Consider the following 12,037-nt stretch of genomic DNA (forward strand, 5'->3'; position numbering starts at 1 on the left):
GGTAATTATTATTAACGGGGTTCAAATCACGACTGACAAAAAACTAATCTAAATAGTTCGCAGTTTATATTTAGTTCAATATTTTGTACTATTAGACAAATCTAATGCAATCGAGAAGTTTTGTATACAAAACTGTTTCTCCATGTAGTGGTTTGAAACAACAACAAGCTTTAAAAATTGCTACTGCGGAATAGTGAAAAATAGGCCAACAAAAACATTGAATGATGTACACACATATGTGTGTTAACGACTGTGATCTAGCCCTTCTGAAGCTGCTTTTTGACCAACAGCAAAGCCATGGCCGACTCCACCATGCTTGCACCATTCATCGACGGATTCTTCTGTGATGGCTTTCGCTATACCAACAAAAACAATTCATAAAAGCATCTATTTTACTAAATACCCAAATGACACGTCCGACTTCATTTATAGATTCTTCACGCGTCCATCGAAGAGAGCGCCTACGAGAACCTGAGGTCAAGCGTAGACGTCAAAGTGATCAGCGTGGACACGATCACCCAAGCCAAGACCAAGGTCATCGAGGCCGTGTACAAAGACCGACCCTACAGCGAGTGCCCCAAGCCCGATGACCTTGAGTTCGGTAAGCTTTGTTACGTTCAGAGCTGCCCAGCTTATGTGTGTACACTGCTGTTGCAGAACTGAAATAAACTAGAATGTTGGTAGGGCGACGGTCCCGGTGTGACCGGAGGTCGTGGTGAGTTCGAACTTTACTGCAAGCTAGTTGTTTTTCTAGCCTGCCTTGCTTGGCGCACTGATTCGTTTAGACTGTGATGGCTTTCCGGGGTCATAAACTGATGGACTTTTTGAGTTTAAAGCGCCTTTGAGGTGGATTTAAGGTGACGATTAGTTCTTTACACTTGGTATTGTCCTTTAAACTTAACTGTACAAAAATGATGGATACTCAATAATAAATCAACTCTAAAAATTTTTTACTTGTGGTTAAATAGTGAAAATACACCAAAAATGGTATTAATAACTGTATGTGTGGATGTTTCGAATAAAATTCGATCAGATTGAATCGTTGATAAAAAGTGGCAAACGTTAGCAAAATTTTTTCAAAAGAAAATCCAATAACTTTGGTTTTCGGTTATTTGAAAGGCTGCAAGGTAATTTTGATATAGGAAACTTGTTTTTGATTGGCAGTGACATATTTTTGATCGCCAAATATGGTCAATCGGTCGCACCTTGCCAGTAGGGTGACATCACTAGGTCATATAGGGTCTTTGAACTCAATGAATTGAGCAATGTACGACCCACAATCCTTCGATTAATTGACAGTTTTAAAATCTTGATCTTGATTGTAGCAGTTATAGAAAATCTTAGTTTCTAAAAAAAGGAGGCATTCGGTACTATACAGCGCAATCAATATTTTTAAACGAGTGCCTATAGTTAGCAAATGGATGATCGCCGCGAAATGTCACGCGGCCTTGAGGTGTTGATTGCGTCAAGGACTCATGACTTTGTCGCTTCATGCCTTTTTTAGACAAATATTCCGTTTTTTCTGCAGTGTATCTTAGCCCCAGCAATCCGACAGACGGCATTATCCTGTCCGACGTCGATTCCACGTCGGAACATGACGGACATTACACGAAGATCAACACGTTAAAGCATTACAACGTAAGCTGAGCGTATAGCCGTTGTCGCATATACGTATTTCCTCAAATTTAAGTCACGCAAGTCTTCCCATTACTTGAATACCGCGATGTTTGACTGGGAGGAAGCTGACTTTTATCAAATCGCAAATCATTAGTCGTTAAAACGTTTTTGTTTGTGTTTTGCTTTGGCAAGTATTGCCAGCAATCCCCTTATACTTAAATTATTTTATTATATTATTGCAGTTCATAAAGCTATATCTTCAAGGGGGTTTTATTTCGTTTGAACTCTGACTGTTCAGTATTAGCCTAACGATTATGCTTTATTTTGTGGCGAAATATATTTCCCTCAAGAACTTAAAAATTACCTTTATTTGGTTGACACAGAAAAGTACAGAGAATATTCTTCAATTTGTAGTCCTTTAACTGTGAGGGCGATTATATTTTTCTCTTTTTGCACTCTCAGTTTGCCATTGTTGAGTACTAAGTTTGTACTTTCGATCACTATTTGTCATACGATACGATAAAGGACAATATAAAATCAAAAACAAATCTGAGGTACTGTCGATTGGACGCAACACCAGCGACCATTAAAACAATACTAGTTCATATGGACACTGTACAGGGCTAACCGGCTTTGTCCTAGCAGTTCCAGGTAAACGCGAATATGACAATATCCATATTTTGGCATGCGACAACACTAAAATACCTTGCCGTTGTTAACGAAGATTTAACGGCAATCGTGCTTTCCGAATCGCGACACGTTAACTTGATTGCTGTTTACCGGTGTACGTCATGCTAATGGCTCAGGTAAACCCGATCTCCGTTAGATGCAGTGCAATATACTTTTCGCCCTTTGTCGTGAATTCTTGTTGGCGAAGTTTGTGTACTTTGGGGTTAATGTTAGTGTTTACTCTTGAAGTTTAAATATTTTGCGTTTTTTCATAGGTACCCAACGATGCAATTGTCATGCTGCGACCGCCCAGCGAAGAAATACCAGGTGAGCATTGCTCTTACCTAGTTTTGTTTGTGTATGTTTGAGTTATAACCAACGATATATGTCTTCATTCAAGTCTAAACAGCTAAACAACAATAATTTGTCACACCACCATATTAAACGATATAAAGATCGAACACCCATGGAGACCACATGTCACTTTACGTTCAAGACATGTTCTCATTTACTTGATAAAATGACAATAAACCTAACACCCGCAATAGCTAAAAGTAAAAAAGGTATTTTACAAAACAGCAAACTGAGCACACGAACCAATCAAAGAAACAGCAGCAGCTTCACAAAAATGACCTTAGCAAGGCGAAACGTTTTACCTTGCAATAAAACGTGATTGAGTGACTTCATCGCAATACTACTGCAGTCATGTCATTTATTTTCGCTTAGTCGATCACGCCCAGACAACTCGTTGCACCGCTTTACATCATTTACCGTGGTGCGCTTAAATTCAAATGCGCCAACCCGTGACGGGCTTTTAGCTGGGGCGCGAAAATGTGTGACGTCACGCCTTAATTGCGCAGAAGACCGGATGCGCGCTTTTGCGCAGTATCGAGGGTCAGACGGGTTCATGCTGTTGTATGGTCGAAGCATTTTTAATCTATAACAAGATGATTCCGGCCGCCGAATGTTTTTGGCAAGCCATAACTAGCCCGATTAATTCGAAAATAATTAGCGTAACCAGTCTATGCTTTTCTTCCGCCCTTTTTGTTTCCCTGCTTGCAACGGGTTTAACATTTTTTCACCATACATCTGTCCATTTTACGCGTTTCCTATATAATGCATTTATTTGGTATAGGTTCTGTTTTGACTCATCGTTGTAAAATGGTAACCCACGCATCTTGTACTAACTTTAGCACAGGGATTTAATGTGGTAAACGTGTAGGTGGTTTGCCAGTATTCAAAGCGTATGACACCTAAACCTGCAACGATAAGTCACGCGAGCGTACCGTAAAACATTCGAGTTATTCTGAAAGCGCAAACTTTAATAAAGACACAATTCAAAAGAAAAACGAACACAACAATACTTTGAAAGGATATTAAACTTTTAGATGCACAATCGTAACATGTCATGTAGATCAATTAAATCTTTATCGTTGAGAAAAATCCCAAACCGCATACAGTTGCCATTTTTACAGCAAACCCATATTGCCAAGTCAAACATTATGCCCGGGACAAGGCACACCCCCTTACACACGCACATACATACAATTACATGCACCTATTTACCAATCTACACACACACACAAACACAAACTCAACAAAATCCGATAAAAACTTTTATCTTCGCCTTTCTTCATCCATCCAATCCACCCGAAGACGACGAGCGCGATAGGGGGAGTTTCGCGCAGTTCCTGGAGCGCGGTTTCAGCTTCGACGTCCACCTGCCCCCCACCAGCCCCCGAAGCCCCTCGGTGCAAGACAGCTCCGTGTTTTTCGCCGGTCCGTATCCTATAGTGCTCCGCGCACGCGCGCACATTTGCATGAGTTGCGATCGATCGCAAAGACGCGGACCAGCCGTGTTGTATATAATTCGCATGTGTTTTTGATTCGGCAGTTTGGCGAACTCGCTCTTTTGCAGTTTTTTTTTTTTGTAATTTGATGCAAGAGTTTGCAGTAGATACCAAGTTGCATTGGTTACAATTTTGGGCATGTCTGATAACATTGGATGGAAACCGAACCCGGATCCGGATCCCAAATACCAGCCGGCGTTATCGTAATCGTACAAAACTAAGTTTCTAACAAAAATCCAGTATTAACAATTAATGTTAACTTGGCTTCCTAACGGTCAAGCAATTGTTTGCAAAATAACCTGGTTGACATAGCCTTTTTAGTTTTAATTTCAGTAGCTCGGTTTAATAACGCCATGTTTTGCCAGATCCGCTATGGGTAGCACAAAATCACCAAATATCATCCTAGTTACAATTATGCTGTAGTGGCTGTAAACTTTTTTTCAATTGTTCGCAAACATCGTTCGCTAATCAAAGGCAATTAATTACGCAATGGACAATCAATAATTGACAAAAAAGCATTCACCAAGTAAACGTATTGTGAAATCAGTGTTGTAAACAAGTCATTTTGAAATGACTAAAGTCCTAGTCAAGTCATTTGACTCAATGACTTAAGTCTCAGTCAAGTCATTTTGCTTAATGACTGAAGTTCAAGTCAAGTCATTTGTCTAAAAGACTTAAGTAAAGGGAAGTCACAGAGACAAATAAATAGTAGCACTGTGCATGCTGTGTGGCGTCTGCCAACTTTACCTAGGTCACCACCCTGGTGCCAGACAATGCGGTAACCGAAACAAGACCACTGATACTGTTTCGCCAAAATTACGTGCACGCTTTCTAAATGCATTTCCGCCCCGTCACGAATTTTCGAGGAAATGTGCCGCGCCATGCTGCCATATTACCGCGCTGCCGCAAATTTTACAATTTAACACAGCGACGCAAATCGGGGTTTCGTGATTGCTCTTGATGGCGTTATGCCAACAACATTGCGCTCCTGTTCTTTTAGCGTGGTCTCACAACGTATTTTATTTTTTTTGCAGCCTCCCCAGATTCGAAATCTCCACTACTTACCCCAGGACGACGAATTTATCACTTGGTAAGTAAATGAAATTGTTATTTTTGGGCCATGTAAAATTCTTAGGGTAAAATTCTCTCTAAATTCCGCTAGGGGGCCCCCTTTTTCAAGGGGGCTTTAAACATTTTGAAAAATAATAAATAAGATTGCCATTGTATTTGTATCAGTCTAACTACCGGTTACTGTATAAACCAGTTTTTGAATTGAAATGACGTTTTTATTTTTTTTAAAATAGTTAAAAAAAATAGGGGGGCCATTAATTTCTCAAAATTTTCAAAGGGGGCCACGGTGTAAATAAGGTTGGGAACCCCTGTTCTAAAAAGCGCCTTTTATTTTTCCGTACAGTATATTCAAATAAATAATTGAAAATAATTACAAATATGTGTACTGCTGTTATTAAACATTCCAATTGACGTGCAGAACCGCTGCATATAGGTTACCGAATCCGTTTGGTTTCCCAAATGTATTCCTGTTCGCGTATCAATTGCTTGCAATCGATTGAACAACGAATTAGTGCCGTCTTTTCCCGCCGCTTCTTAGTGACAGACGTCGCCGGACGTTTAGAAATCGAGTACGCCAAATCAATATTTCGGTAAGAAATTAAACGAAAGCGTTCGTTTGATTTGAGAGACGCCCATTGAAATGTCGAGTCAAAAGCGACAAATGTTGGCGTCACATTAAAACACAATTGTTTAGACTTTTTATATTAATATATATTCAAGTCGCCCCTTTTTGCGCCCCTAGAAAAAAATTATCTGGAATTAATACAATTTTAGTGGTTACGCCAGCCTACAACATATCCAGCCGAAGAACTTTGGGACATTTTGCTTGGTCTCCATGACTTGACTATACTATACGTATGGCTAAGCCGTACACACTTTTACATAAAGCACATATGCTGAGTATTTTTTGTATATTCAAGTGGTCCTTGAATCCTCCGTCTTTAGATCCACCCGCGTGATGACGACTCGGCCAACGGCTTCACTGAAACGGATGAGAACCAGAGCGGTGGACGGAAGACCAAGGCGCTCATCGACAACCTGATGAACCGACCCTTCCAGGAAATGTACCTCACCAGGATGGTCCGCTCCAAGGTAGAAACCATTATACATTGTATATTTTAAATTGGGAGAATTTGTGTTGCTGATCCATAACAGCGTCTAAGGCTTGGAGTTGGGACACGCATTTTACTATGCTGATTGTGCGTGTCTCAAGAGCGAAAATGTATGCCGTTTTTAGAGCATAATGGTTGGATGTTGTAGTAGGACTCAATAAGAATATAAAAGCCCATACAAAAGTAGGTATCATTTTGAACGTTTCGAAAAACTCTTTATTCATTTTCAACATAGAGCTATATATACCTACTTCTGTATGGGCTTTGATATTCTTATTATGCCGTTTTTGTTCGGTGCGATCGAATCAGATTTCAAGTTGACCAGAGTTGTATTTTTTATTGTTTGACAAACCGGGCACTTTTTGGCAAACAACATTCAACGTTAACCAACAGCTGTAGTAACTTCACGGCGCTCGGTGATGCACGTAAATGATGACAAATAGGAATTTATTCATAGAAAATAGTAGCACACCGCAACGAAAATTATTTTCGGTTACTTTTTCTTTCCTTGGTTAATTGATAGTAGGTTTCCCGCTCAAAGGTCACTAAAGCGTCGTATATATGTAACTTTTCTGGTGCATGTTCTAACCCTAAATAATAATTCCAGTTATCATCGACCCACCTGACGCTAGGGCAGGCATGGCGACAACCTTTTTAGCTTGGTGTTTTACCTCTCTGCAAGTTTTATTATCCCTGTTGGTAATTGTGTTTTTTGGCTTTCTGCATTCAGCACTCGTATCTCGGAGACAATTCCCTGTGCTTGATTGCGCAAAATCCATGTGCAGAAATGTGTTATCATGCAAATGGGGAGCACCAAATAACGTTAACAAAGCGACCCACAAAGCACAAAGCACTCAGTTACTTGCCTAAAAACGCATTGCTTTTGTTCGTTGCGACATGGTACAAAAAAAAAAATGATGGCAAGGTAATACAAACACTTAGTGAAATACTTTATACTTTCATAAAGAATACAATTATACCTCGGATTTGAAACAAGGTAGATTTACTGGAATGTGTGATAGGTCAATTTGTGACCTGCGAGCCTAGTGTATGGCAGGGGTAAAGCAGACATGGAAACACTGTATGAAAAAAAAACGTGCAAGCGCATGCAGTACTGGACCCACTGACGCCCGCTTTCCTTCACAGACTACTTTGCAGCAGTACGTCGACGACGTCTTTCGCGCCATCCTGTGTCCGAAGCCGCTGCCGACGCCGGTTCGCTACTTCTTCCAGTTTCTGGATCGCGAGGCGGAAAAGCACAGAGTGAACGAGGCGGAAGTCATTCACATCTGGAAGACCAACAGGTAAACAGACCCGCGCTATACTGCTGTTGTTGCTTGTTGCCGGGTTTTGAGAAAGGCGTTCAATCGGGCACCAATCGAGTCGGCATTTTGTACTAGCAATATGCCAACAATGCTGTAGTATTGGATTGTTTGGTTTTTAAAGACTGTAATCGGGTTTTGAAGTAATATTTAGCTACTCTTTTATAGTCCGCAGGCCGACCGCCACCCTGTAACTGACCGTTTTAACAACATTTGGAATTGCTTTTCTTAAAAGCCTTTACTTTTTAAGTACTTTTTTTCTTGCAATAATTATGTACCTTTTACAAAAAAGCTTTACTTATTTTAGTTCCTAACTGTTTTAGGAAACATCGCATTCATAAAAACGCAATATCACAAACCCCCTGTGATTTTAAACAATCTATAAGGACGAGATGAAGTATTTATCGGAGAGTTTTTTTTTAGCTATTGCGGTTATGGCTGCACCCTAGCCAAGGGTTACTCAACCGTGGCTCACGGGAAGTCGATAACCACTGCCCTGGCTCAAACGACCAAAATCGAAAACAAACAATGTCAACCCTCCACACACGTATAGTAATAACAGCAGTCAGCTGAAAGAGCTTTTATAATTGTTCTGAACTTCCGTGCAGCCTGCTGCTTCGCTACTGGGTGAACGTACTCAAGAACCCCGAGTTCCTTTTCGACACAAACAAGACGGCGATCGTGGACAGCTGCCTGAACGTTATAACCCAGGCCTTCATGGACGCCTGCACCACCACTCACCGCAAGCTGGGTCACGTGAGTCGCTCTTTCCTTGCGTGTTTTGCACTTGGTCAAGCCGCCGTCTCTGCTTTTTTAACGCTTTGTGAACGAACTAAGCAAATTGTGTTTTAAACGCCTTTTTTTCTGAAGGTTTATTAAGGAACGCTTTTCGCAAAATAAAATGATCAAAGTGACTTTCCGATTAAACTAATGAGGTTGAGTTATATTTGACTTGCCAAGTTTGAGGCGAAACCTTTGATTTTTGACTATCTTAAGTAATTTATTCTATTTGTGCAGGATTCTCCCTCCAACAAACTGCTGTACGCCAAAGACGCCGAAACCTACAAAGTAATGGTCAAAGAGTAAGTCTCTTTAAACACTTGTAGTACCACTTTTAAATTTAAACTGAAGCAATGAATCACAATTCCTGTTGTTTATAGGTTCTTCGTTAATGTTTCAAACACAGAGAAGCTTGGTGAAGAAGACATGAACGCCATATTGCGTGAACGATCAAAGGTAAAATTAATAGCACAGTCACGACTGAATGGTATTATATTTGTTTCCATATCCGCCTTGCGTCGATTATTACAACGGTGTGGGTCGCATCGCAATCGGTGACTCATAATTACAATCATTTCAAGTCTCGTGGCTGGTCTGTGCGTTTGGTAAAACTCACTTCGGAGACTTCTGAACATGAATACAATATAGATTAGTCACAAAATCGAAAAAAAGTGTGCGTTTTACTATTTTTTCTACCTATCCAACGGTAGTATTTCAAACGGTATTAAATATTTCAAGCTCTTTAGGCTGTCTGCCCCTTTTATGATGCCCGAAAGGTGTGCACTGTACAGCACACCCTAGTGATCTCATCTATTGAACTAAGGAACTATAAATAGTCCATGGTGACCTATTGATTGTGTTGACAACATAATTTTGTGGTAACTATTCCTTCTAGACAGCAACTATTCTTCCTGTTACCTTTCATGTTTATTTTTGCAATACAGAAGTACGGAAATCAGCTGAACGAGCAAGCGGCCGCGCAACTTCTGGCGTCCCACCTTCTCAAGTATCGCGAGCAGGTTAGAGATTCAATTGATTTTAGTTTCCTGATCCACTTTAACTTTGCTTCAGAACGCTGTTAAATGACGATTTTACACCACAATACAATGTTAAGTATATCTTTCGAATACATGTGCTCCGTCAGACTAGATTCTATGACGTAATGGCAGTATTGTAATGACTTAAGTCTCTTGGGCAAAATGACTTAACTTGACTTAAGTCTTTTAGACAAATGACTTGACTTGACTTGGCTTAAGTCTTTAAGACAAATGACTTCAGTTGAAATTAAGTGTTTTCATTAAGCATTATTTAAAATTGGGTTATTATCCTATTTTTTGCACATAAAACAAATTTCTCTCTATTTGGTATTGTTTAGCTAAGACTTTGCTCATAATAGGACCAATTTACCCAATTTGAATAGCTTAACATGTTTAACCGCCTGCATATTTACTCTAAACGCCACCTTGTAAAAATGGCGTCGCTCTAAGTCACTTAAATGTCAACATTGACAATTATGTCGTTTTACAACGTTCCACGTGCTTTGCAGGTTGTGGACGGTTTCAAGCCCTAGTTAACTGCCCGCATACTCACTCAAATCACCACAATGTAAAAATGTGCTGGTCGCCAAGTCGTTTTTTTGCATTGACAATTCGTCGTTTTTAATGTTCCACATGCCTTGCAGGTTGTGGACGGTTTGCGAGACAGCGGCAAAGATTCCTACGCCAAGGCAATCGAGTCGATCTGTCAGCGACTGGGCGAACGGAGCTCGATCACCACCGTTGTGTGACGTCACACTCTGCTGGACACTGGTCAGAGGTCGGCGGCGGGATCAAGCTACTCAGGGATGCGCACTCTTGGCGAAATCGCCACGGTCCCTCTGTCCGAACGGGTAAAAAATGTGCGAGGGATTGTACGCTGTACTGTTTCACGACGTTTTACGTACTTTGCATTGCTTTTTTATGATTTTAACCACAAAGTTTCAAAAGAGTAAACAAAGCAAGATGTTGCGGTGTTTAAAAAGATTGCAGAATCGATGTTTTGGGTAACATAGACAAATTTCAAATAGAAATATACATAATAATAAACCATCTAAAAAACTGTGTTTTGAATTCTATGTTAAAACAAATAAGCTTACATTTTAAGCTTTCCAATAAACTTACATAAGAGTTTTTTGGGGGTCTTATAAATCGTCACTGTGCTTTGTAGGGAAATAGTAAGGTTTTTAATTCTCTGCACAGTTGTCATTGGTATATCTTAGAAGGTAGGGAATAACCCCCTGGGCTATGCAGAAAAAGTCTGAAGTTGAAAAATACAGTTAATCATCGATCGTTGTATTTTAAATATTATAGTGTGTGTTTTTAATCGTTAAAAATACGTTTGTTTATTTTTCGTTAACGAAATCGTGAAAAGTGTTTTTGTGTCGTTTGGCATTTTAAGTATAAACCCTGACGAACGATGTCTGACAACGTCCGCATTTTTGTATCATTGTTTAAATACGTTTTGTTTGTAATCGTGAGATTCCTGATTTTGCAATATATAGTTACCACACGAAAATCGTTTGCATTTTATACGCCTTTCCACGCTGCCTATTACATCTGCAGACTGTCATGTCGCGTTGTTTTTCTGTTCCAAATAAAAATACCCTCCTAAACCGAAGGCGGCAAGTTGTTTTTTGGAGAGAGCTTCGTCTAAGTTTGGCGAATTCGTAATCAATTTTAAATTCTTTAGCTGATGATGCTTGTATAGATAGCAAAAAGTTGTGAATCACAACCAGTTGTTACGTTGGCAGCCGTGTGTTCCGAATTTATTTCTAACGGATTCAATTAATTACTATGGTAAGTTCTTTAGTAAATTTTGCAGCTGTTTTAAGCTTTTACTTGGATTTTTATTTCTATAGGCCTATTAGCTAAAATAGCGTTTTATCTGGTGCCGCATGTTAAAGCTAAATAATAATTTAAAGTCTTTTCTGTAGTGTTGTAAAGAAGCGTTCAAACTTTTCTGAAGATTGCTGAAAGCAAATCAATCAGCAACTGGCACTTGACTGAGGTTTCTATTTTTTCACTGTTGCGTAAGTCTGAAATTCGACCTGAAACAACCTGATTTGCGCTAATGATCCAGTTTATAGCCAATGCTTCAAGCAAGAGCTAACTCAGAATAAGCGCATACCTTGTTGAAAAGTGTTGTGTCACGATGCAGAGTTTCAGACGATGGTTTATTGCGGATCTGCGTTTTCTAAAGGGGGGCAGGTACAACTAAAAAGCACTTAGTTTCCGTTTCATCTTAAATTTATTTTCTGCTGACAAACTGCTTGCGAAGCGTTTTCAGCTTGCGTCACGGTCTTTACATGCGCGATCAACCTTTGAAGAGACACTGAAATCGAGGCCACAAAAGTCGGTTTTCGAGGATTGCCGCAACAGTTGAGCTACTGGGCAGAACAGCATGCGGGCCGCGCAAGTTAAAAAGTGTTGTCCACTTCTAAGCGCGATGTATTTATTATTTCTGAGTGATAGAATTTTCTGTTGAATTTATATTTTCAAGCAGTGTAATTCCGTTTGGTTGAATTCATTTTTGTCACGTAACCAATCTCTCTGTTTGTCTATTTTAATGCGACAGCAGA

At 39.9% G+C, this 12,037-nt stretch overlaps 1 protein-coding gene across 1 annotated transcript in view; it reads left to right on the forward strand.

The window, feature by feature from the left end:
• Positions 1–11,068, forward strand: part of LOC146147055 (plexin-B2-like) — a 42,267-nt gene extending 31,199 nt beyond the window's left edge. The window contains exons 28-38 of the mRNA XM_083387904.1: positions 433–601; positions 1,529–1,638; positions 2,562–2,613; positions 5,171–5,226; positions 6,153–6,299; positions 7,466–7,623; positions 8,250–8,397; positions 8,659–8,723; positions 8,802–8,877; positions 9,366–9,440; positions 10,103–11,068. Coding sequence (XP_083244030.1) covers positions 433–601; positions 1,529–1,638; positions 2,562–2,613; positions 5,171–5,226; positions 6,153–6,299; positions 7,466–7,623; positions 8,250–8,397; positions 8,659–8,723; positions 8,802–8,877; positions 9,366–9,440; positions 10,103–10,207 — 1,161 coding nt within the window. The 3' untranslated portion in view covers positions 10,208–11,068. The remainder of the gene's footprint in view (positions 1–432; positions 602–1,528; positions 1,639–2,561; positions 2,614–5,170; positions 5,227–6,152; positions 6,300–7,465; positions 7,624–8,249; positions 8,398–8,658; positions 8,724–8,801; positions 8,878–9,365; positions 9,441–10,102) is intronic.
• The last annotated feature ends 969 nt before the right edge of the window (positions 11,069–12,037 follow it).

The sequence above is a fragment of the Ascidiella aspersa genome, chromosome 4 (assembly GCF_963924565.1).
Source record: "Ascidiella aspersa chromosome 4, kaAscAspe10.2, whole genome shotgun sequence".
Classification (NCBI taxonomy): Eukaryota; Metazoa; Chordata; class Ascidiacea; order Phlebobranchia; family Ascidiidae; genus Ascidiella; species Ascidiella aspersa.